Genomic DNA, 25,469 nt, shown 5'->3' with positions numbered 1-25,469 from the left:
TAAATAAAAGATACTTATCTAGGGGGATGGGAATACTGAAAGGAACATTCTCTTACATTTGACATAGCTGAAACAAAGATAAAAACTGTTTACCAATAACACCATGTTCATTGCTAATTTAGAAGACCCAGTATTATGCAATCAGTTTGTAAGGAGAAGAACAGGGGCAAGGGATGTGGCTCATGACAGGACACTTCCTAGTACGTCTGAGGCCCTGGGTTCGATTTCTAGCATGGGGAAGGGCACAAAATACACCAGATCCTGGAAATGTAACATTAGAGACTGAGTCTAAAATGAGCTACTGGGGACTTGATAGGAAATATACTAACGTGCCCAGGGCAGGCTTGAACTTGGAATACTCCGGCCTCTGCTTCCCAGAGTGCTGGGATTATAGGCACATACTACCATGCCCGGCTCTGAGCTTGCATTTTCAGATGTGCTATTCAGCATGAACAAAAGTAAAGAAGACCTGTGTTTAGTGTCCTGTGATTGTTGTAACAAATGACCACAAACTTTGTGGTTTAAAACAGCCCCCACTTATCTTCTTATGGTTCTGGAAGTTGCAAGCCCTGAAGCCAGTTTCGCTGGACCTTGATCCTTCTGCTGGGAGTGCTGTGTTCTCTCTGGAGCCTCCAGGGAGAATCCATTTCCTCCCTTCTTCCAGCTTCTAGAATGATGTTCCTCACATCTGCTGGCTCACGGTTTCAGAACTGAAGCATCTTGCCTTGCTTGATGTCAGACTGCCTGCTGCTGCCCTCTTATAAGAAAGGACACTTGTGGGCTGAGGATGTAGCTCAGTGGTAGAGCACTTGCCTAGCATAGGTAAGACCCTGGATTCAATCTCCAGCACTGCTAAATAAATAAATAAATAAATATTTTCAAATAGAAATAAAAAATAAAAGAAAGAAAGAGGATTAATGGGTAATTTCCCATCTCAAGATTCTTCAATTTTCAAATGTTATATTCCACACTTTATTTATATTCAAATAGAGAAATGGTGTTTAAATAAATGAAGTAAATCTGTATCTCAGAACAGAATATCCAAAATGTTAAGAATTGAAAAGTAGAAATTAATCTTTAATAGCCAACTGGAAGATATAATAGAAGAAAAGAATCTACAAGAGCAAAAGATAAAAAATCCTTCTGATAACCTTGAGGAGAAGCTTATAGAGCTTTTTTTTTAAAAAAAGTTGAGAACACTACAGAGGGACACAAAAGAAGGCTTCAATAGATAAAAATATATGCCATGTTCTTGCATAGAAAGATTCAACATCAGAGGATGTTTGCCATAAGTTAATTTATAAATTTAACACAATAACAAAGAAAGTACCAGTGATTTTCAAAAACTAGGAGAATTGATTATGATGGCCGTATAAAAAATTAACATGTAATAACCAGAAAAATCCTGGAAAGGAGGTGCAGTAGGAGAGAGAGCGGAGTAACTCTATTAGTTAACTAAAAATATCCTACTAGTTCAGTAATGGAAACAATATGGCACCGACTTACATTATACAGACTGACCAATGAACCAGGAGAGAAAATCCAGAAATGCATGCAGATGCATGCAGGAATGTTCTTTCTGGTGAATGTGGGAGAGATGAATTATTCAGTGAATGGTAAGAGGACAGCTGGGAGCTAGCCAGCAGAAAGCAAAGTTGGATCCACATCTGACATGTCACATCGGTATAATTTCTGAAGGGACCATGATCTAAAGGGAGAAATTGCACATCCTTGAGGGAAATGTTGGAGAATCGTTTAAATTTTCTAATAGTGCTTTAAAAGTTAGAAGACATTTATAGAATTTAAAAAGATACATTTAAAAACAGGCTTGGCAAAACATATCCATATTTAAACAATAGATGCATAAACTGGATTTTTCTTTTTACAAATCATGTCGCAAATGTATATTTTCTGAACACAGAATTCTAAAAGAGATTAAAAGAAAAAGACCAATAACCCAAAGGAAAAGTGAGCAAAGGTATATATAAATAGACAGTTCTCAGAAAATGATATGCAAATAGATGGATTATAAACATGAAAATATGTTCAGACTTGCTCAAAGAGAAATGCATATTTAAACTATACTATGATACCTTTTTTATGGCTTTTTTTTTTATCAGTTTGAAAATTCAGTTTGAAAATGCCAGTTTGAAAATGCCAGTTTGAAAATTTTTAGCATGCTTCAGCCTGTCTCTAGCCTGGGCAAAGTGATACTGTAGTCATTGCTGGTGCTAGTATAAATTGGTATAATCACTGTTTACCCTGGTCACTTACCCATCTACACATGCAAGCTCAGGTTTGTCCAAGGGCATTTGCTGGGCAATGTTACTAAAAACATAGACTAACTAGTTACCCCGGTCTTGGTACCTCCTGTCAATGGAAATACCAAGAAACAACCTTGAGACAAGAGACAACCTCCAAGAGACTGTTAAAGTGAAATAGTGAGGTACAGACTAGTGCTACTTTTAATGTAGGAAAGTACAATGTCATTTTCTTGTATACACGGAAGGAGCCCTAGCGCCTTTTAATAGTGGTTTCCTCCTAAGAGAAACACAGATGACAGGGAACAGGTACAGGAAGGAGACTTTTCATCACGTATTTTTGTTTGTTTGTTTATTTTATTTTCATAAAACAAATACAAAGCAAAATATTTTAAAGAAGGCAACAAATTGTAAAGCTGAAAATAAAATCATTAGTTTTCTCATATATGTATTTTCTTCCTTTTGTTCTTTTGTATGTGTGTGTGTGTTTGTGTGTGTGTGTGTGTGTGTGTGAGATGGGGTCTCATTATTTCACCCAGGCTGGTCTCTAATTCTTGGGCTCAAGTGATCCTCCTGTCTCAGCTTCCTAAGTACTTGGGACTACAGTTTCCTATCACTATGCCTGGCTTCCTATGTGCGTTTTAGAAAGCTATTAGCAGTGGCTATCTTTTGTCATGAGCAAGCTATGCTATTAACATAGACTGAACCCATTTGTATCTCTCTACAATATCAAAATTTACTGGGTAACAGTGAGTTTGCGAGCTGTGTCAGTTCTGTCAGTGTATCCACTGAGTACACACTCCAGATTTCATTCAATAGCCAGTGAGGCGGACAATCACAGGTTGTTTTATTATAATCTTGATTACTAATATCTGTCACACTCAAGTCACACTTCACACAATCATATAGACGTTACATACTGGCTAAGGGAGAATTAACAGTGGCTGCAGGAGCCCAAGAGGCAGAACTGAAAGCCAAGGCAGGGGCGCAGGAGATGCGGACCGTCGCCACAGAGGTCACCTAAGATTACAGACTGCGCAGAGGTCTGTAAACCTGTTTCCAAACTAAACCTGGGGCTTGAGCAGAGGGCAGAACTTGTACACCAGGCAGGGAGACTGAGCTGAGGCTGAAGGCAGGGAGTCGAGCCTTCTGCCCTTGAGAGCAGTCACCACGTGGTCTGATGGGTGACGGATCAACCTCCCCCACTGCTCCACCCCGGAGCTGGGTGTCCCTCCTTTTATAGGATCTATGTGGGGGATGGATCACTCATCCATCTGATCTGTCCTGTACCTCACTGGTTTGCTGTGACGTAAGTTTGCTAAATAGCCCATGTCCATGTGCCCCTGATTTGGCTCAATAAGTTTATAGGTGGTAATTGTCTTGTTAGCATGATTCATTTATTATTTTGTGCCTTAGGATTTTGCTGTGCATGGGAGTTGGTTTTGTTTTGTTTTGTTTGATAGGTTGGGTGTGTCCATACCTGGTGATTATCTGTACACACAGACAAGTTACCAAATCATTCTGCCTCAGCATTTGTGCTCAGAATGGAGCAAACTGATGGCTTATAAAATGGGGTCTCTCAAGGCAAGCCCAGCCTGAAAGCCGCTATTCTACGGAGTCCGCCAGAAAAACACACACTTCAGCGGTTCGCTGTTCTCATGCATGTCTGGAACCTCACGGCCACCACTCTGAGCACGTCTTGTGATCATAGAGGCCAAAAGTAACTTATAGCCATCTCATGACCTCTCAATAAACTTAGCATTAAAATATTTAAGCAAGTTTTTCCTTTCCCAGTATGTACTTTTTTTTTGGCAGACTCTGTAGATTACAGCACAGTGCGGCCTGCTTTACACATCTTTAAAAAGCTTTCTTTCTTTCTCTTTTTTTTTTTTTGTCGTTTTGAGACAGGGTCTTGCTATGCAGTTCAGGCTGACCTTGAGCTCACTTTGTAGCCCAGGCTGGTCTCAAACTCCCAACAATCCTCCTGCCTCAGCCTCCCGAGTGCTGGGATTACAGGCATGCACCACCACACCCAACTCTTTCTTTTTTATTTACAAATTTTGTATGCTTTAGTTTGTACGAGAAATAGTCACACTGAACATGGTGGTGCATGCCTGTGATCCCAGCACTCGGGAGACTGAGGCAGGAGGATCGTTGGGAGTTTGAGGCCAGCCTGGGATACATAGTGAGTTCAAGGCCAGCTTGAAATACATAGCAAGACCCTGTTTCAAAAAAAAAAAAGTCATTATTTCTATATCCAGAAAGAATGAAATTGATTTTACATATAACTTGTATTTATTTAGTCAGTTATCTGCAGTGCTAAGGATGAAACCCAGGGCCCTACATATGCTAAATAGCCCATGGGAGAGGGCTCTACCACTGAGCTATAGCCCCGGGTCCTGTTTTTTAATGTATTTAATTAATAATTCCCTCCTTACTACCCTTTAACAGTTGCAAACTATAGTTGAACAGAATGGAATCTCAGCTTTTACCCTCTACTTTAACCTTAGTGTTCCTTTCTAACTCAACTTGAATTTTATTTTAATGTGATTAATTGATCAATTGATTATTACTGAACCCTCCCCATCTCTAACCTTGCAGGACTGCTGTGCTACTCTTGAGATTCAGGCCAAATTTTTTTTTCCAAAAGTTGTTTTGCCTCATTTAAATTTAAGGAATAATTTTTCTTCATTTGCTATTTCAATAGCATAAGCAGAAGTAGCTCCACAGACAGACGTTTCTCATTCCTTCTGTCGGCTCCTCCAGACTTCACTGCTTTGTATGGGAGCCAGGGACAGGTCTGAAAGTCTCAGAAGAAAGCTAAATTTCCCTTTTTCTTATAAAGAAAGAGAAATCAGGACCTTCCTGAGTGAGGGTTCCCCAGTAGCTGAGATTATTTATAGGAGCTGGATACTTTAAGAAGTGGCTCCGCCCTTTGTGTGGAGAGGGCATGTTTTGTTTAATTAGCCCGCAACTGAGCAGTGGAGGCAAACTTAGTCAGCTTCTCTGGAAGGGAGGGGCAGCAGGATGGCTGTACGAGCACACCCCAGGAGGTTTAAAGCATTGTGCCTCTGGAGTGTGACATACAATGGCATGGCTGCTGTGGACAACAGTAGGCCAGTTGCTCAAACAATTAAAAATACAATTATCGTAGGGTCCAACAAGTCCACTTCTAGCCATATGCCCAAAAGAACTGAAAATAGAGACTCAGAATTGCACATGTTCACAGTAGCATTTTTCACAATAGCCAGAAGGTGGAATCAGATGAATGAATGGATAAATAAAACGTGATTATATATATATATATATATATATATATATATATATATATTTTTTTTTTTTCCCCCAGCCTTAAAAGACGTGGTTAGCTGGGCATGGTGGCGCACGCCTGTAATCCCAGCACTCGGGAGATTGAGGCAGGAGGATCATTGCGAGTTTGAGACCAGCCCGGGCTACAAAGTGAGCTTAAAGTCAGCCTGAACTGCATAGCAAGACCCTGCCTCAAAAAAGACAAAAAAATAAAAAAATAAAAAAAGGAAGTGGTTATACATGCGCAACATGGGATGGTAGAAAATGAGAAGTATTTTGTGATTTTATTTCTATGAGATATCTGAAATAGTCAGATTCCCAGGGACAGAGGAAGTGGAGGCTGGCAGGGTCTGGGGGCGGGAAGGCGGGAGTAAGTATTTGGTGCCACAGAGTTTGGGTTGGGGAAGATGAAGGGTCTGGAGGTGGATCGTGGTGATGTTCGCACTAGTGTGAACGCACCTGGTGCCGCTGAACTGGACGCTTAAAATGCTAACGGGGGTAAATTGTACATTACATGTATCTTACCACAACTTTTTAAACCTCTCCCCTTTGTCCTTATCTACATGTCCTTATCTATCTGTCAGTGTTGAACTCTAGAGAAAAATTAGGAAATTATTGATTTAGCCAAATCAGTCTCTGGGCCCCTTCTCGTCTAGGAAATGGAAGGGTTGAGTGGAGCTGCCAGGATTCTAGGAGGTTGTGTCAAAGGTGGTGAGACAGAGACCTCCGTGGAGACAAGGGCAGGAGCACTCCTCCGTCTTCATTTGAGACCTGCTGCTGGATGAAAACATGGTGTTTTCTTACCAGTCTCTCAGTTTCCTGACCAGTCTTACTGACCTCAAAAGCCAGCTACATCATTAAAACCAACTACATCATTAAAACCAGGACACCTTCACCACAACATCTTCAAGAGTAAATTGGATAGAAAAATAAAACTATTTGGGAATTGCCATAGAAGGATGGAAGACAAATTCCTAGGCCCTTACCTGCTATTGCACTCATTAAAAACACAATTTGTGTTTTCTTCTGAGGCAGTCAAGTACTTAAAAGCTGCTTTTGCTTTTTAAAAAAAGCAGTAACCTTTTTTTTTGTGTGTGTGTGTGTGTGCCAGAAATTGAACTCATGACCTTGCACTTGCCAGGAAGGCACTTATGTCACTGAGCTACATTCCCAGCCCTAAAAAGCAGTAACTGTAACTGGGTGTGGCAGCACACATCTGTAAATCCAGCACCCATGAGGCTGAGGCGGAAGGAGCTTTGCGTGGACTACACAATGAGACCCGGTCTCAAAAAAACAAAAACTGCACAATGGATGTAATCATCATGTATTGCAAACAGGTACTCGTAAAAAACCATGATGGCTAGCAAAGCACCAAAACCTGAAAACAAAAACAAAAAGCAGTAACTTTTCACTTGAGCTTACAGATACCCAAAGAGTAACTAACAGCAGGATAAATCTTGGCATTTTGCCTTCATTTTGTATCTATCTCCTTTGTTACCTTAAGATTTGGGGTGAAATCCCTGCTCAGCTCTGCATGTAGGCAGATTAATCACTTAGAGAATGTCTGTCTAAAAATGGGTAATACAAGGATTATTAGCTCTCAGGGCTGGGGATTTAGCTCAGTGGCATAGCACCTGCCTGGCAAGCATGAGGTCCTGAGTTCTATTCCCAGTACCAAAAAAAAAAAAAAATCCAAGGATTATAAGCTCTAAATTTACCTAACTTACTGTCCTTTAGTCCTGAAGACATGGAAAGAAGAGATTTGCAGAGGTATTCAGCTTTACTTCCTAGAATGGGCTCCTAGAAATCTCCAGCCATCGCCTTAAACCCGGAGTGACCTTGGATTCTAGCAGAGCCTCTGCAAAACTTAGGCTGCCATCACCTAAAGAGAAGCAGCCAACAGGGTCACCCTTTCAAGCCACAAGACCTTCCCTGAGGGGCAAAACCCGAACTGAGATAGCAACCAAGCAGACCCTCGCTCATCTCAGCAGTGCCGTGAGAGCTGGCCTCTTTCCTTTGTTACCAGATCAGAGCAATCTTCTTCATCAGAGCGGTGTCCCTTCCCCCTCTTCTCTTCAAGCTGAAGTTCCTTCCCATTTTCTCTTCCTTCTCAGTTAAACTTCTGCCTATGAATTCATGCTGTTGTGTCAGTTTTAATTTCTATTACCACTGAAACAAGAACCCATGCTCGTCAGTGACAGGAGATGGGAAAATAACTCCTATGAAAGGTAAGAAGCACAGGACTGTATGATTAAACATTGACTCTAATACAAGTCAGATATTTAAATTTTCATGTAACAGTTATTTTAAAAATTAAATAATAAAGTACTGTAAACATACAGCAAACCCCTAACTGCAGTGATTATTTGTCTGCCACCAAAGACTAGGAGATGCTTTACCATATATTTTTAGTATATACTTAACCTTCTGATCTTGATTATCTTTAATCATTACTAGAAGCTCCATGAGAGCAGAGATTTTTAACCTCTTTATTCACTGCTCTATCCTGGGAGCCTAGAACAGTGCCTGACACAGTAAAATTCAGTACAAACGTTTTTAGTGAGTAAATGAATGATTCCTGGTACAAGTTGCCCCCTCCCCAATAACTATTAATTTTTCTTTGGTAGATGACTACAAGTGGTATTGTTTCACCTCTACCAAGTATTGCCAAACTGCCTATAAATTTACACTGTCACAGCTGATGTCTAAGCGTTTGGTATTGTCATACTGTCTTATTTTTGCCAATCTAGTGGGTAGGAATGATATTTCTTTGTTATTCTATTTTGCATCTCCTTCATTATTAGTAACATTTAGCATTTTTTCTTAGACATTTTTTGATGTGCTTAATCATATCCTTTGCCCTTTTTTTTTTTTTTTTTTTTTTTTGTCCTTTTGAGACAGGGTCTCACTATGAAGTTCAGGCTGGTCCTGAACTCACTTGGTAGCCCAGGCTGACCTCGAACTCGCAATGATCCTCCTGCCTCAGCCTCCGAGTGCTGGGATTACAAGCGTGTGCCACTGTGCCCGGTTCTCCTTTGCCCATTTTTATGCTGTTATCTTTTCATAAAATTATAGGTATATGGAGCCAGGGATATAGCTCAGTGGTACAAGAACAAGGTCCTGAGTTCAATTCACATACTCCCCCAAAATTATAGATACAGACAAATTCAGATAGATAAAGGTACACATAAGTAGAGAGACATAAATATTAGCGTTTTGTAAATATCTTCTAGTCTGGCTGATGTTTTCTTTTTGCCATGTACTTTTTGGGCCAGGCATTTTTAATTTTAATTTTTAATGTGTATTCATCTTTCCTTTTATGGTTTATACTTTATGTGTGTTAAGAAATCCTTCCTTATCTTGAATTAACAAAGACATCCTCTTTTTTAAGCTTCTGATCAATTTTTATTTGGAAATAACTTCAAACTTACAAAATGTTGCAAGGATAAAAATAATACAAAGAACTCCTTTGGCTCGCCCTCCCCGATGTTTTTGTTTCAGGGTCTTGCCATGCAGTTCAAGCTGGCCTGGAACTCTTGATCTTCCTGTTTCAACCTCTGGAGCTCTGGGGTTAGAGCCATGTGCCTCCACAACAGATTTCTTTGTATTTTTTACTCAGATTCACCTGTTGTTAACGTTCACCTCACTTATTATTTGAAATAGAATATATACAAAATACTATACATTATTTATCTATTGTATATTTTGTCGGAACTATGAGGGTAAGTTACATACATCACAATGCTTTGCCACTAAATACTTCAGCGTGGGTTTCTTAGGAACAGGGACAATCTCTAACATAATTACAGTACTGCGCCATTTCAGAAAAATTTGTCAATTGACACCAATTATATAGTGACAAGCAGCTAGGAATGGTGTCATCTCTGGGTTGAGACTGACAAGGAAGAACGGGTTCAGGTGTTGGGGTTCACCTCCAGCAAGATATGGCCCACTGGCCAGCACAAGCCACGCTAGCCCTGAACCTTTAGCACTGGACACAGAATCAGATCTTTTCTCTGGAGCTAGCAAATCAAATGAAACAACATTTTTAAAAAATGTCTTAAAATGAAGCTCAAGTAAGTTTTAAAACCATTCAAAATTAACATAAAACACACTTTTTCAATTTTTTTTTTTTTTTTTTTTTTTTTTTGTACCAGGAATCAAACTCAGAACCTTGTGCTTGCCAGGCAGGCGCTTATGCCGCTGAGCTATATCCCCAGCCACTTTCGCACTCTGATAGCCCAGACTTTTCCCTCATACAGCCCACCACAAGGCTAAAGGTAGACTCTTCTGCTGCAAGACGTAAACATGGGGAAAAAAAGTTAACAGCATCTCCACCATATTCTCTCTACACACTGCTGTTGGATGGAAAACACAAAATTAGAAAGAAAGATAGATAGATTTCATCTTATATTCTCACCACCTCTTGTCCCCAGTCATGAATCTGACTCTGACGCTAAGGTGGCAGTGTGTAGCAGATTTTTGTTTTCTGTGAAGGAGACCTGGGGAAAGATGGATTTATCTCCTTTTCTTCGAGAATTCTCAGATTGTACACGCGCCTCAGAGCCCTCGCTCTCTGGAACTAGAGCACATTCTCGGATCACACGGCCTTCCTTATAATACTGGCAAACTCACAGATCCATCCCAGTTTGTTACTGCAGTTCTTGCGGCTCCTATCGCAAACCATGTGGAAAGTTCTGCCCATTTTGATAGCTGAAGTTCTAAAAACTCCAGTAAGTCTACTACTTTTCCAAAAACAGTTAGACCAAAGTTACTTCAGCTTTTCCATCTGTCAAGGGGAATCTGAGTGGTGGGGAGATGCCAGTTGCCAGCAGCAATTCGTTCCTCAGCTGAGAGAAAGCCTAACTTCTTAAATTTATATTTATAATTTCTATCAAATCTGTCCACATTCCAATTTTATCAGTCGCCACTTTTTGGTTGATATTGACATTATTTATAGCATTTCTATAGAACTATAGGTTTAAAGTATTTTCCTACAGATTGCTTGAGTGGGGTGGGAGGGAGGGAGGGAGAGAATGAGAGAGAGGGAGAGAGAGAAAGTGCAATTGCACAATTACGATTATACATTGGAGAAATAGGGTAACACTTTGATCAACTGATCAGAATTAGCCAGTGGAGGCAGGTAGACATCTTGTGCCTCCAGAGAGGATACCCTGAGACGGGCACCAAGAAAAACAGTAATTATACAATGGTTGTTCTCTTCCAGCTCTAGGGAAATATTTTCAGACCATAAAAATATCCTGCTCCTCATCAAAATTTCCACCTAGCTTTAGTATCTATGGATAATTCTGACCTGATCTAAACTTCCTGATGGTTGAAAAATGATTCCTTTAAAAAATGGCTTTTCAGCCAGGTGTGGTGGTGCACCCCTGTAATCCCAGCACTCTGGAGGGTCAGGCAATAGGACTGAAAATTTGAGCCCAGCTGGGGCAATTTAGTGATTTAATAAGACCCCCCACATACACCTCAAAGCAAAACAATTTAAAAAGGGCCGGAATGTAGCTAAGTGTAAGGACCTGTGTTAAATTCCCCCCTTTCAAAAAAGAGGAGATGCAATTCAATGCAAAGGCCCTGGGGACTCAATCCCTACTAAAACACGATTAAGGAAAAAAAAAAAGTTGTTTTTCCACATGTAGGTCTTTAACCTGGGATTGATTTTGTGCATAGTGTGAGATTGGGATTAATTCTAACTTCACCCTTGCCCTTCCCTAATCCGTTCACAACTGCCTGGTAGAGTGACAGACTCAGACCCCACCGAAGAAGAGAAGCACAGTAGGGGCCTATCCTCCACCTTCCATCCTGGGAGGGGGGGGGGCCTGCCCCGCCCTGCCTGATTAAGGGTCACTAATCAGCTTGGGGAGATTAAGGGCTCTGGCCTGCTGTTCCCACACACCCGCCCTGGGCTAGGTTGGCAGGAAGACAGAAGGGGGATCGACCCTGTGACCCCTCACCCGGGCCCTGGGCCCGAGCCTTAGACGTTCTGGTGAGTGGCAAAGACCCTTTGCCTTGGCCTCGGGTCCTGTCTGTGGGCAGGTGGGGGCCTGGCCTGTGTCCAGCAGCCCCCCCCCCCAGGGCCCAGACGCGGGGACTGGGGGTGGGGGAGGATAAACAAGTTGGCAACTGTTGGCAGGGGAGGCCGAAGGGGGCCTGCAGGCCGCGTCCTTGGCTCCCATCCAGTCGCCCAAGCCTGGGGAGGGGGCTTTGGAAGCGGTGACACCCCACTGGTTAGGCGCATTTTGAGAAACGAGGTTGTGTGGATAGCCCTACGGGATCTCTGGGGGTCTCAGTCGCTCATCTTGCCTGGTCTGGGTTCGCAGAAGCCGGCGATGACCGCGCGCGCTCTCCACGCGGGTGGGGTTCCCGACGCCCGGCTCTGTGCCCCTGCGCGGCGCGCTCGCCCCACGCCCGGCCTCCCGCGGGCCCTGCCCTGGCCAGGGCTGCTCCGGTTCCTGCTCCTGCTGCTCCTCCCGCCGCCCTCTGCCTTCTCCGCCGTGTTTAAAGTGGGGGTGCTGGGCCCCTGGACCTGCGACCCCATCTTCGCGCGGGCGCGTCCGGACCTGGCTGCGCGTCTGGCCGCCTCCCGCCTGAACCGCGACCTTGCCCTGCGAGGCGGCCCGCGGTTCGAGGTCACGCTGCTGCAGGAGCCGTGCCGGACGCCGGGGTCGCTGGGCGCTGTGTCCTCTGCGCTTTCCCGCGTCTCGGGCCTCGTGGGCCCCGTGAACCCTGCAGCCTGCCGGCCGGCCGAGCTCCTAGCTCAAGAGGCTGGGGTTGCGCTGGTGCCCTGGGGCTGCCCTGGGGCGCGGACGGCGGGCACCACGGCCCCGGCTGTGACCCCCGCCGCGGATGCTCTTTACGTCCTGCTTCGAGGCTTCCGCTGGGCGCGCGTGGCCCTGGTCACCGCCCCCCAGGACCTGTGGGTGGAGGCGGGACAGGCTCTGTCCACCGCACTCAGGGCCCGGGGCCTGCCTGTTGCTCTGGTGACTTCCATGGAGTCCTCGGATCTGTCTGGAGCCCGAGAGGCCCTGAGGAGAGTCCAGGACGGGCCTAGCGTCAGAGGTAGGCTCCCCTGTAGGTGCCGGGGCTCGGTGGGCTCTGCTGCCAGCCGGGCACAGCCGGTGAGCCACGCCTCTGTGTCTGCAGTAGTCATCATGGTGATGCACTCGGTGCTGCTGGGCGGCGAGGAGCAGCGCTACCTACTGGAAGCTGCGGAGGAGCTAGGCCTGGTGGATGGCTCCCTGGTCTTCCTGCCCTTCGACACCCTCCACTATGCCTTGTCCCCGGGCCCAGAGGCCTTGGCTGCGATTGCCAACAGCTCCCAGCTTCGCAGGGCCCACGACGCTGTGCTCACCCTCACGCGCCACTGTCCTCCCGGAGGCAGTGTGCTGGACAGCCTGCGCAGGGCCCAAGAGCACCAGGAGCTGCCCCCGGACCTCAACCTGCAGCAGGTAGATGGATGGTGGAGGGAAGAAGGCAGGAAGTAGTCAAATTGAGAAGGATGAAGTCAACAGGGACAGAACAGCAGCTCTAGCTATTTTGGAGTTTCCTGGATCACTTAGAGGCTGGAGTCTTACTTGGGATGTTTTAAAGTACATTAGTGCCCTTACCTCCAGAGAGTAGGCAACGAGACATCTTAAGCCCGGCTCCAAGGGGTAGAAGCTGAACTGCAATCATTTTCAGTCTGCTTAAAACAAAAAAAAAAAACCCATTCCCAGAACCATAGTAATATATAGTCCACAATAAACAGCTGTTATCAAGAATCAAGAAAAAAGGAGGATGCGATCCAGCTTTCTGTCTCACTCAGAGGCATTTCCTCTGGGGCCTCACCTAGTGGTCTTAACTTTTTGAGGATCCTTGACACCTTGCAAGAACAGATGGGTCCCTTTGTGGAGCTGGCGGCTCCTATAATTAGGTCCAGTATTTTTTCCCACATCCAGCTAATACTCAGGTTCCCTGAGTGCCCAGAATCTCTGTTCAGATCATCTATCTCCACCCCAGTCACCAAGGGGGATTGGAAATCATTAATATAGGAGGAAATTTAGACATCAATAGGCAGGAAATTTTCCACCAGAAAGGCCGTATCCAAAGGGGACGGCGTGAGAGAAGGCTAATATGTCAAAGGGGTCTGAAATATTCCCTCCAGTCCTCAGGAAGATCTGGGATAGCCCGTGAAGAGAGAGGCAGGGAATAGTCAGTAAGAGAATATGAGTGGGACGAGATGGAGGGAGAGGCAGCAGGGGAGGAAGAAGGGTAGAGAAAGTAGAAACTCTTTAGTGCTCAGAGAACTAGCTGCTCACTAGCTTCTCAAGCCAGACCCAACGGACAGCTCAATTCCTCTTTGTCTCTCCACATCTAGACATCAAACTCTATTACTTTTACTTAAAGTCATTTGAAACCCTCTCTTTCTCCATTCTCATTGTCACTCCCTTGGTTCCCATTGGCCACAGCACTTCTGGCCCAAATACCGGAACATAATCTCCCAAATGCTGTTTGCTTCAACTCTCCCTTGGCCTGGGTCTTCCACAACCCAAAAAACAGCTTCAGAAATCTGACAAAAGCTACCAATCATGTTCCAATCCCTGTTAAAAGCCTCCCAGCAGCTCCTGGCTGGCCCTTCTGGAGGCTGGGTTGAAGGCACTCACGACCCTATATGGACACAGGTCGCCTCACATAGGACTCAACTCTTCCCTTCTCTCTCCCACAAACTTCAGCTAGCCTGAGCTACTTTGGATTTCATAAAGTTGTCCTTCTCTTTTGCCTCCAAGTTGGTGATTGTGTTACTTCTTTTCTTCTGCCCTCTTGTCCCCTGGGTAATTCTGATTTTTCCTCTGAGGGTGGTCATTACTCCTGGAAGCATCCTCCCGTTTCTCCCATCTGTGTTAGGGACCCTCATTCCTGTCCCCACACTACCCCTTCAATTTCCCCTTCCCTCATACATTGCATTACTTTAATATCTGGGTCCATCTCCCCAACTAGACAAAAGGTTCCGGGAAGCGGGGACTGTCTCATACACCAAGTCTCTAGGGCTTTACATGTGCCTGGGACTTTGAAAGGAACTGGAAACAGCATAGAGACCCCATGAGATCAGGTGGTAACTTGGGGAGGGGGGACGGAAGGTAGAAGTCACTCAAACAATGGGAAAGAAGGCTTTTAGGTGAATGGTAGATCATGAGACTAAAAGTATATACAGGGCAACCAACTCAAAGGCAGAACTATAGGTGATAGTAAGAATCAACCAACTATGACTGAAAGAGCCCAATTTCTAAAAAGAGGTCCAGGCAGGTAGGGGCCAACTAGGTGGCATAGCCAATGGGAAGAAAGGAAGAGATAGCCAGTGGGGAAAGGGGAAGAGATAGCCAGTGAGAAGAAGACCCAATAGAGAGTGTGGAAGAGGGAGTCAATGGAATGGGCTGTGTTGAAACACTAACTATGAAAAGGGAACAATCAGTAGCACAGGGTTTGAAGGACTCAGTGAAGAACAGCTGGAGCCAGGGAATTCCCCCAGTTCGTGAGCTGTTGCTCTGAGCCCTGAGTCCTTTTACTCTGCTTCTCCAGGTTTCCCCTCTCTTTGGCACCATCTACGACGCGATCTTCTTGTTGGCTGGGGGCGTGGTGGGAGCCCAGGCCTCCTTAGGTGGCGGCTGGCTGTCCGGAGCCTCCGTGGCTCGTCACGTCCAGGATGCCCAAGTTCCTGGATTCTGCATGGCCCTGGGAGGAACTGAGGAGCCCTCCTTTGTGCTGCTGGACACTGACGCAGCCGGAGAGCGGCTGTTTGCCACACATACGCTGGACCCTGCCCGGGGCTCCCTGAGCTCTGCGGGGAGTCCAGTGCACTTCCCTCGAGGCAGCTCGGGGCCTGGGCCAGATCCCTGGTGCTGGTTCGATCCAAATGTCATCTGCAATGGAGGTGAGGACCAGCACCCTGCTTCCCATGGGACAGTCCGCAAGGATCGTGCACAACTGTCATTTCTTGTCCTGTATTTCTTCTCAGGCTTTCCAGGTCCTCCTTGGCTTGCACTGAACTCCTCTCTTGCAGAGTCTTCAAGACCCCTGGGAAACTTTTTAACATTTCCAAACTCCCCCTTGAGGAATCTGACTTCCTCTAGAGCCTGCCCCAGCTCCCGTCCTTCCCATTTCCTGGAGTCTCCAGGATTTGCCATGACTATCTTCCTCCCTGGAAAGGTGGGCCTTGCCCAAGCAAGGGCCTGAGCATCCCTCCCCTCATTGTTCTTTCAGGAGTGGAGCCTGGCCTCGTCTTTCTTGGCTTCCTCTTGGTGGTAGGGTTGGGGCTCAAGGGCGCCTTCCTGGCCCACTATATGAGGTGAGTAGGGGGACGAAGTAACTAGGAGGTGATTCTGCCTCTCCACCTGCCGGAAATGAAACTGTGCAGCAAAGACATCAGGCTGGGCCCACTTGAGAGTAGAGGAGGGGAGGATTTCCCTTGGGAAAGAGAAAAAGGATTTTGGAGGGTTGGTAGAATCCCCGAGGGCATCTGGCTTGGGGATGCTGCCCCGTTCCCCTTCCCTGACCTAACATCATCCCTTTACCCCACCCCTGCTGGCCTCTTCTCATGGAACTTTTCCCCCTTTATGGGAATGACCTTCTCGCACAAGGCACCGGCTTCTTCACAGACAAATGGTCTCTGGTCCCAACAAGATCATCCTGACTCTGGACGACATTACCTTCCTCCAGCCACAAGGGGGCAGCTCTCGAAAGGTGGGAAAAACAGGGAGCCTGGAGCTCCTCTTCTCCCTAAGTGTATATTTGATCCCTTTGGTGAACCAGCTCTCACCCCAGCCTCCCTGGTTTCTGCCTCTTCACCACCCACATCCTAGCTTTGCAGAGTAACCTCATCTGTGCAATGGTGGTGACAACCTTTACCCTGACTACTTTCCTAGGATGATGTGAAGGTCCAACAGGAAAATGAATATGTTTGTGAAGCGTTGTGCTTTTGGGGAGTTATGCCATTATCATGTTCCCTAATTGAAATGCCTTACTTTCCCCTCTTTAGTCTACAGAACAGCCTGACCTCAAGCCAGAATTCTAACCCTAGAACATGTTCTGACCCTTTGCATTGACCTCTCTCCCCTTAGGTGGCTCAGGGAAGTCGGTCAAGTCTGGCTGCTCGCAGTGTGTCAGACATTCGCAGTGTCCCCAGCCAGCCCCCGGAAAGCTCCAACATGGGCCTTTATGAGGTGAGCCTGGCCCGCAGCCAGGTTGAATTCTATTCCGGTAGGAAGAGTGGGAAAGGAATGCTCAGACCCCAGCGGAGATGAGGCACTCTCAAGGGAGGCATGCAGGCATGTCAAATCCTGCAGGCTCCGGGCAAGAGGGTGAGAGCCCAGGCAGGACCTACGGAAAAGTTGTGGATTCTTCAGTCCTGACTTGATTCCACATCTGGGAGTCCTCCCTGATGTAGGGTTTTCCCCTAGCCATGATCCGGGCAATGGCTCCTCAAAGGCCACTCATGATGACTCAGAAGCTGGGTGTGGCCACTAAAGTTACTCCTGCCATGTTGGGAGCTCCAGAACCTGTCTCCGCGGCATTTCCACCAAATTCAGATGAGACTCAGGAAGAGCAGACCCTTGACCAGGAAAAAGAGAGAAGAAGGCATTAGGACACTAACTATGGGGCCAGCAAATCTGAATATGGTGGGGTGGATGGGAGAGAATGAGCAGATATTCAGAGAGAGCCCAGAGGGAGCTCAGCTAATCAGGAGCAGAGGGGAGATTTAGAGGTCCAGATCATGGACAGAGTGCAGAAGTTCCTGCTAAGGCTCTAGAGAGTATCATGACCATTTCTCAGGGGTGTGACTGTCATTTTGTGGGGTTCTAAGCTTCTTACTTTGTGGGACTTCAGGAGACTGTGTTCCCAAACCCTGTCCTCTATGCTTCAGGGAGACTGGGTTTGGCTGAAAAAATTTCCAGGGGATCATCACGTAGCTATCCGCCCAGCGACCAAGATAGCCTTCTCTAAGGTGAGAGTCCAGCTGTGATGGGCTGTGGGGTGGCTGTCAGCTCCTCCCTTCTTGCCTCCCCTTTGCAGCGGGGTACAGAGGTGGGCTTGTTAAGTATTCCTTCCACTCTAGAGCAGATATCCCATTATTCTCTCCTGCAGTACAAGTTCTTTCCTTTGACGTTATCACAACTTACTTGTGATAAATTCTGTGTTAACTTAGCATACCATGTATTTGTTCATCAATGGGCTGGCTTATTTATCTGCCTCGCTCACAGACCGCAAGCTGAGTGAGGACTTTGCTGTGCTGTTCCCAACACCCAGCACAGGATTTGGACTATTAGAGAGACTCAGTAAATAGTTGTTGAGTGAATGACAGAAAACAAAAAGAAATGAGTTTGCACTTCTGTCCAACCACTAGCCATATCAATGCATACTGAATAAAGTGGAAAGTCGGCAAGGAGGCAATAGACTGCTATTCTGCTTATTTCAACCTTAATGTCCCTCTTCTACCCAGTACCATGCACCTTTGGTCTGGCCTTCTTCCTGGAAGCTTCCTACATACAGGAGCTCATGGTCATGACTACACAATGACTTAGGTGGACTGCCTGTATGGGTCAACTGACTAACCTCCCTTTAGCATCATGTGCATAAAATGAAAAGAAGCCCCTTTCTGGGCCTGTGGACCCCTAAAAGCTAGAAAGAGGGCTAATCAGAAGATTACTCCTTACTTTTCCAGCGAGCAAGGGAACCCTGGCCTGCCAAGTGGGCGTGGCCTCATTGATGACCCCTCCATGACCATAACTTGACCACTCAGCCCGGTCTTCCCCTAACTTGGGGAGAATGGGAGTGTCAGACAGACCTTTTACAGTTATGCAACAACACCAAGCAAAGCAGTCCCCAGCCAGGCTGCAGCACAAGCCATGTCCCCTGTGCGCTGCAAGTAGCAGAGCCTCTCCCTGGTTCTCCTCGCAGAGTGTCACCTCAGGGACCAGTGATGGCGCTTTCCTGTAAGGTGGGAGCAGTCCAAAGATTTATAGCTTGTATATCAGATCCTGCTTGGGTCCTGATCACCAGTGCAAGGTTGGTTTTTATTTGGGGCTTTGAACCCAGCCGTATTCAATATTGGAACAGGGGCCTTTGACTGTAGTGTGTTTTCCAAAGATGTAAATATCTGGAGGAGAAAGTCCTGCCCCACACGCCATACCCTGTAGGCCATTTCATTCACCATTTTTATCCCATCTTCCCCATTTGGGTACTCAAAAACAGACACTGGAAGGCTGCAGGTGGTGTGGTGCAGCAGTAGAGTGTTTGCTTACCATGTGCCAGGTCCTGGGGTCCATCCTCCGTACAGGAAAAAATGAAAAACAAAATATACTCACCGGGGCATTGAACATCAGCCCCCTCCCCACCCAGCCTCCAGGACGGAGAATGCCCGTCCACTTTCCCTTCTCAGCTCCGGGAGCTCCGGCATGAGAACGTGGCCCTTTACCTGGGGCTTTTCCTGGCTGGGACAGCGGACAGCCCTGCCGCCCCCGGGGAGCGCATGCTGGCTGTGGTCTCAGAGCACTGCGCGCGCGGCTCCCTCCACGACCTCCTCGCCCAGAGAGACATAAAGCTGGACTGGATGTTCAAGTCCTCGCTCCTGCTGGACCTCATCAAAGTGAGTGTGGGCGTGGATGGGGCGTCCTGGGCGTGAGGAGCAGGGGGCAGGAGGACGGCAGGGGCCGAGGCTCCCTCTTTTCCCTCCCTTTCCAAGGGAATGAGGTATCTGCACCATCGGGGCGTGGCTCACGGGCGGCTTAAATCACGAAACTGTGTGGTGGACGGCAGGTTCGTGCTCAAGGTCACCGACCACGGCCACGGGCGACTGCTGGAAGCGCAGAGGGTGTTACCCGAGCCTCCCAACGCGGAGGGTAGGAGTCCCGGCTGCCTGCGAGCACGCGAGCATCCCCCAGAATCCCCATCATTCCGCCCTCCCTTCCTCCTTCTCCCCAGTCCACACCCACCCCCACGACTTTCTGGAAAAGGCCGTTCGTCCCCTGAGACATTCAGAGGGTGGGCTCGCCACTGGGAAACTCCGGAAGTTGCTAGCGGGTGTGCTCAGGTCCGGGACTTTGCGGGCGCTTCCCCGGGCCCCTTTACCTGAGGGCGGGGTCTGCTTGTGAGGGCGGGACTTTCTCCAAGACTGCCTTGGGTTTCCGTTAGTTTCTGCTGCACTTCGTGGTTGGCAAGAGTCGAGGGTGTGGGCTTTCTCGCGGGGATGGCGATCTGTCCCCGGCGCTCCCACCACCCTCTACGAGCCCATGGCCCCTTTCGCATCCCCAGATCAGCTATGGACAGCCCCCGAGTTGCTTCGGGATCCGGCCCTAGAGCGCCGGGGAACTCTCGCCGGCGACATCTTTAGCCTGGGCATCATTATGCAAGAGGTCGTGTGCCGCAGTGCTCCCTACGCCATGCTGGAGCTGACCCCCGAGGGTAAGGCGAGTTCGGGCTAGAGAGGCACTTTACAGTTAGACTGGAGCCAGACTGTGTCCTGCCTAGGTCTTTTCTCTTAAGCAAAACCCGGTGATAAGATGTAACTAGTAACAAAGTAGGGTCTCCTTTAAAGCTTCTTAAACGGTCAGGACAGTGGAAAGTCAAGCATCCAGATGCGGTCCGGGTAGGCACGGTGCTTCCCAGAGCCTTGACCTCAATAGCTTCTGTCGCGGACCCAACCTACTCCTCATGGGACAAATCAGGTTTCTCTGTGGTTCCAGATCTTAGGGAAGCAGCAGGGGCAGAAAAGAGGGGGTAACATGTCAGTCCTATTGGATTCAAATCCAGATTACTCACCTGTAGGACTCTGAGCAAGCTACTTGACCACCCTAGACCTCACTTTTCTTACAAGTAATAAATGTTAGTTCTTTGTGTCATTTTATTGACCCCTGGGGTTCAGGGTCTTTTTGTTACCCCTAGTAATCCCCTGGCATGCTATCCTCCTTGCCCACTGAAGCTCTGAGTTAAAGGACCCTCTGTCAGTCCCCATCTTAGACTTCAACAATCAGGCCAGGGTCAGAGGTGGCTTTGTTCTGGGGTGCCCACTGCTCATGGTCCCCTCATGCCTCCAGAAGTGATACAGAGGGTGCAGAGCCCCCCTCCGCTATGTCGGCCCTCGGTGTCCATGGACCAGGCACCTATGGAGTGCATCAAGCTGATGACACAGTGCTGGGCAGAGCAGCCGGAACTTCGACCCTCCATGGACCGCACCTTTGACCTGGTCAGGGGCTGGGGCTGGGCAAGGGCTGGACTGGTCCCTGGGATCCAGATGTCAAAGGCTGAACTGTCAATTCTTAGCTGAGAATAACTACCTCTGGGAACTGTCATTTGCCCTTGGCCTCTAAAAACACAATACCAAGCACCCCAGGGGTGCTTGATGATTAGAAGATAAATGGTAGTGGGAGGATCAGAAATACAGCCCCATGAGGCGGCCCATAACAGGACTATGGCAGCCCAGGTCTTCAGCACCTTTACCAGCTTCTACCTTCTACCAGTTCAAGAGCATCAACAAGGGCCGGAAGATGAACATCATTGATTCGATGCTGAGAATGCTGGAGCAGTACTCCAGCAACCTGGAGGACCTAATCCGGGAGCGCACAGAAGAGCTGGAGCAGGAAAAGCAAAAGACAGACCGGCTGCTAACACAGATGCTGCCTCCGTGGGTGCCAGTATGGGGAGGGGGGGGCAGCTGGAGACCAGCCAGAGAGGGGTAGACTCCATATGACCCTGCCGCCTGCCATGCCTAGATCTGTGGCTGAGGCCCTGAAGATGGGAACACCTGTAGAGCCAGAGTACTTTGAAGAGGTGACACTGTACTTCAGTGACATCGTGGGCTTCACCACCATCTCGGCCATGAGTGAGCCCATTGAAGTGGTGGACCTGCTCAACGACCTCTACACTCTCTTTGATGCCATCATCGGTTCCCACGATGTCTATAAGGTGGAGTGTTCAGAGGACAAGACTTCCTGACCATTAGTTCACCTGTGCCAGCTCCCAGCACTCCCAGGCCATGGCCCAGTCCTCTTTCCCAGACCTAGTTTCTCCATCCAGTCCCAGCTTAGCCCCCAGCTCACAGCCTAGCTCCCTGGGTACCTGATGGTGGACACGCTTGTGTGTTGGCAGAGGGGTGTGCTCACTATTGAGTTGGCGCAATTCCTCCCCCCAGGTGGAGACAATCGGAGATGCCTATATGGTGGCCTCAGGGCTGCCCCAGAGGAATGGGCAGCGGCATGCTGCAGAGATTGCCAACATGTCTCTGGACATCCTCAGTGCTGTAGGCTCTTTCCGAATGCGCCATATGCCAGAGGTGCCCGTGCGCATCCGCATAGGCCTGCACTCAGGTAGCTCTTCGGCCCTCCCCGGCTCCAAATCTATCTCCCTCTTCAGGGCCTGGCTCCAGATTCATTCTACTGGAGACGCCGTTGAAGTGGGCAGGGAGGCTTTCCTTGAAGAAGATGCAGTTAAGATGTAATTGGCTTGGGGTGTAAAGTACAGATACCCCAAGGCCCTAGATGCAGCCCAGCTGCTGGGCGCCACCAGCTTCAGTCCCGGCCCCGCCTACCAGCCAACTTTGCGCATCTCCGCAGGCCCGTGTGTGGCAGGAGTGGTGGGCCTCACTATGCCGCGATACTGCCTGTTTGGGGACACGGTCAACACTGCCTCGCGCATGGAGTCCACTGGGCTGCGTGAGTGTGTCGGGGGATCAAGGAGTTGGGGGAGACGGGGCGGGGCCCGAGGGTGGAAAAGTCCAGGAGGGGAACACGCCAGGTGACTCCTCAGCGCATCACGTTCCCCACCGCTCCAGCTTATCGCATTCACGTGAACATGAGCACTGTGCGGGTTCTCCGCGCCCTGAACCAGGGCTTTCAGATGGAGCTGCGCGGCCGCACCGAGCTGAAGGTGAGGAGGGACCTGGCCCTCGCCCCCTCCTTGGGGCGTCCTACGTGGCAGACTCTCAGGGTCCCTCCCCCCAGTCTGCCTAAGTCTCCCCTCCGCTGTGTGTCTCCAGGGCAAGGGCGCTGAGGACACCTACTGGCTGGTGGGCAGACTCGGCTTTGACAAGCCGCTCCCCAAGCCGCCTGACCTGCAGCCGGGGTGAGGGACTGGCCTGCGCCGCGGGGTGGAAAAGGAAAGACGAGGCTGAGTGGGGCCCTTTCATCCTTTCTCCTTGGAGCGCTGGGTCTGACCTTGGCCTTGGGCGCTTCCAGTTCCCACTCCTCTTCCCTGAGGCCACCGCCCCCTCTCCACAGGGCCAGCAGCCATGGCATCAGCCTGCAGGAGATCCCCCCTGACCGTCGCCAGAAGCTGGAGAAGGCCAGACCGGGCCAGTTCTCAGGGAAGTGAGGCCCGGCCCAGGACAGGTGCTGCGCTCCCCTCAGACTCCCGGCCACACCCCTGCAGGGGATGCTTCCTAAGGGACAGGCGCTTTCTCATCAGCCCAAAGGCCTAGTGCTCCCTGCAGAAACTCCAACCCCTGCTAGGTGTCCCGACAGGCCAGGTGTGAGTGAGTGCACCCAGGCTGGTTCCTAAACCCAGGATTTCCCCAGGAGGAAAGCACTTTCTGCAGGATACTGGTTCGGTAGCTCTGGAGCAGTCCAGCGATCCAGGTTTAGGGAATCTTGTGGTTGTGACTTCCTGAGACTTCTCCTCTGACCCCACCTCCTCCGCAGCTTAAGCCATGCCTACCAGGACGACTCTCAAGCTGCACCCTGCAGGAGAGACAGAGCTCTAGGGTGCAGCACTGGCCAGAGAAGAGTGTGAACGTTGTCCCTGGAGCTTTGTTAGAGTGGAAGCTCTGCCCCTTGTCCTCCTTCAAGAACCTCTGACCCATAACCCTCCCCTTTCTAGGTGAGCTCCCATGACTCCTTTCCCCCACTTCCCTCTCAGACCGTCTTCTTTCCCTTAGGGTTGTTCTGGAAGGCCCTTTTCCTGCAAGTTGCTGCTATAAGTGACCGAAAGTTGGGCTAATACCAGTGGCTTCCATCCAGCTCTGCCTCCAAGGATTCTGAGCCTTTACAAGAGCCAGCTGCAAACCAGCTGTGTGGCCTTGGGAAGGTCTCATTGGATCTCCAGGCTTGGGTTCCTTTCGATGGCCGAATGACAGGAACCTAAGTGGTTTTCACTGCCCCTGTAGCCCTGCCCTGACCACTGGGCTTCAGAATAGCTGGCCTTGGGATATAGGACACCGGGGCATGTGCAGACTATGGGGTCCCAACCCCCAAAGACCCTGAGCCCACCACAGGATGGTGGAGTAGGGGAGTCTCCACTTTCCAGGGTCTCTCAGGGGCCCAGGAAGGAAGATCTGGGATTGCTGCCCCAGGGGAGGTGGAGGCCCTATGTTCCACTGAGGCCAGGTGGTCAGGTGGCCAGGGGAGGCCAGGGGAGGCCAGGGCTTCTGTTTAGCCCAAAGATTCCCTCTCATTTCCATCACCCGCAAGTCAGAAACTGGCTCCTTCTCTAGTGGACACAACCAAGAGACTTGCTCAAGTGCAGAGAAAAGCTTGCTTTGAGGCTTTGGGGGCAGGAAATTAAACTGCACCAACCTTTACTAACCAGAACAGTGGAAGAATAGGAGTATTCTCTGTTTAACTGGGAGCTGCCAGGCAGACAGTTGGACAGAAAATCCTCTCTGCTTAGATCTTTGCAATAACATTCAGTCCTGGCAAGTGCCCCTGCTGAAGTTTCCTTTGTGAAACTTGGATGTGCCAGAGCCTTGGCCTTGGCATATTTGATCCTTGGTGTTCTTTGCCATTGCCGCAGACCCTGGAAGAAGTTAGCAGTAGTTGCAGCACTTAGTAGGTTGTGAATGTTTAGTCCCTGCAAATGGAGCTGGAGGCACCATTGACAGGATTTGACAGAGGGAATTCCTAGGTGGAAGGACAAAGTAAGTTCTTGTTACAGAAAGCGTGGCTGGTGGAGCAGCAGCATTCCCTGGGAACTTAGAAGTGCAGAATCTCAGGTCCCACCCAGACCTGCTGAACCAGAGCCTGCACTGTAACAAGATCCTTCAAAAATACTGTAGGAGTCTAGAGCTGAACGTAGGGTCTCTAAATCTCAGAATCTCTACACTTTCATAGAAGTAACACTAGAAGCTAGCCACTAGGCTTGTTTTGTTTGGCTTATGGGGTGTTTTTGTTTTGAGCTACCACTTAAAATTAATTCTAAATCAGTATATTTTAAAAGTATTTTACAGTCATCTCTCATCCACAGGGGATGGGTTCCAGGACTCCTGTGGACACCAGAATCCTCAGATGCTCAAGCCTCATATGTAAAATGTCATAGTATTGGCACAGAGCCTATGCACTTCTCCTGTACACTTTAAGACATCGTTAGATTACTTATAATACCTGACACAATGTAAAAGCCATGTAAATACTCACTATACGGTATTATTCAGAGAACAGGATAAGAAGAAAAGTTCATACATCTTAAGAACAGACTCACTGCAACCACTGTAGGCTTCACTACATAGTATACAATACACAGTTGTTGAATCTGTGGATACAGCACTGGAGGATACTCAGGGCTGACTGTACCAAATTTCCTTCCTTTCCTGAAATCAGAAGCCTCATGTGGGGCTTGCATCACCCCTCAGCCACATGCAGGGAGCTAATCGCTTCTCTCCAGGACTTCACACTTCAGTTCTCAGGGTCTTCACTGACTCCAAGACACCGAGGTTTTCAGGGCATCCCCATGTCTGGCAGCTGCACACCTTCATCTTAGGACTCCTAGAGCAATGGATATTAGGGATTAGGTGCTCCTGGAACCTGGGTTCTTTTCTACCTTATTAATTTGATTAGTGACGTCTTCTTCCCAAAAATAAAGGATTTAGAAGCAATAGCAAATCTAGCACTTAAAAGTTCTGGTTACCTAAAGTGGTGCTGCTAC

The 25,469-nt window shown here is 48.4% G+C and overlaps 1 protein-coding gene across 1 annotated transcript; it reads left to right on the top strand.

Moving 5' to 3' along the window:
- Positions 1-11,917: 11,917 nt before the first annotated feature.
- Gucy2d (guanylate cyclase 2D, membrane (retina-specific)) lies at positions 11,918-23,545 on the top strand. The gene is made up of 19 exons (XM_005399441.2): positions 11,918-12,647; positions 12,732-13,036; positions 15,144-15,495; positions 15,825-15,909; positions 16,202-16,304; positions 16,682-16,783; positions 17,485-17,565; positions 19,000-19,206; positions 19,303-19,459; positions 19,872-20,021; positions 20,654-20,802; positions 21,077-21,240; positions 21,329-21,521; positions 21,748-21,922; positions 22,169-22,267; positions 22,387-22,481; positions 22,591-22,676; positions 22,832-22,942; positions 23,488-23,545. The coding sequence occupies exons 1-18, from the start codon at positions 11,918-11,920 to the stop codon at positions 22,923-22,925; spliced, it is 3,327 nt and encodes a 1,108-aa protein (XP_005399498.1). The 3' UTR covers positions 22,926-22,942; positions 23,488-23,545.
- The last annotated feature ends 1,924 nt before the right edge of the window (positions 23,546-25,469 follow it).

The sequence above is a fragment of the Chinchilla lanigera genome, unplaced genomic scaffold (genome assembly GCF_000276665.1).
Source record: "Chinchilla lanigera isolate Chin_1 unplaced genomic scaffold, ChiLan1.0 scaffold00066, whole genome shotgun sequence".
NCBI classification, from domain to species: Eukaryota; Metazoa; Chordata; class Mammalia; order Rodentia; family Chinchillidae; genus Chinchilla; species Chinchilla lanigera.
This window is presented reverse-complemented; position numbering and strand designations above follow the sequence as displayed.

Bases quoted from the DNA above. Each gene is read 5' to 3' on its own strand.
- Gucy2d (XM_005399441.2), top strand. From the start codon at position 11,918: ATGACCGCGCGCGCTCTCCACGCGGGTGGGGTTCCCGACGCCCGGCTC. The intron at 15,910-16,201 runs GTGAGTAGGGGG...TTCTCGCACAAG, and splicing joins TTCCTGGCCCACTATATGAG to GCACCGGCTTCTTCACAGAC. The intron at 22,482-22,590 runs GTGAGGAGGGAC...GTGTGTCTCCAG, and splicing joins GCGGCCGCACCGAGCTGAAG to GGCAAGGGCGCTGAGGACAC.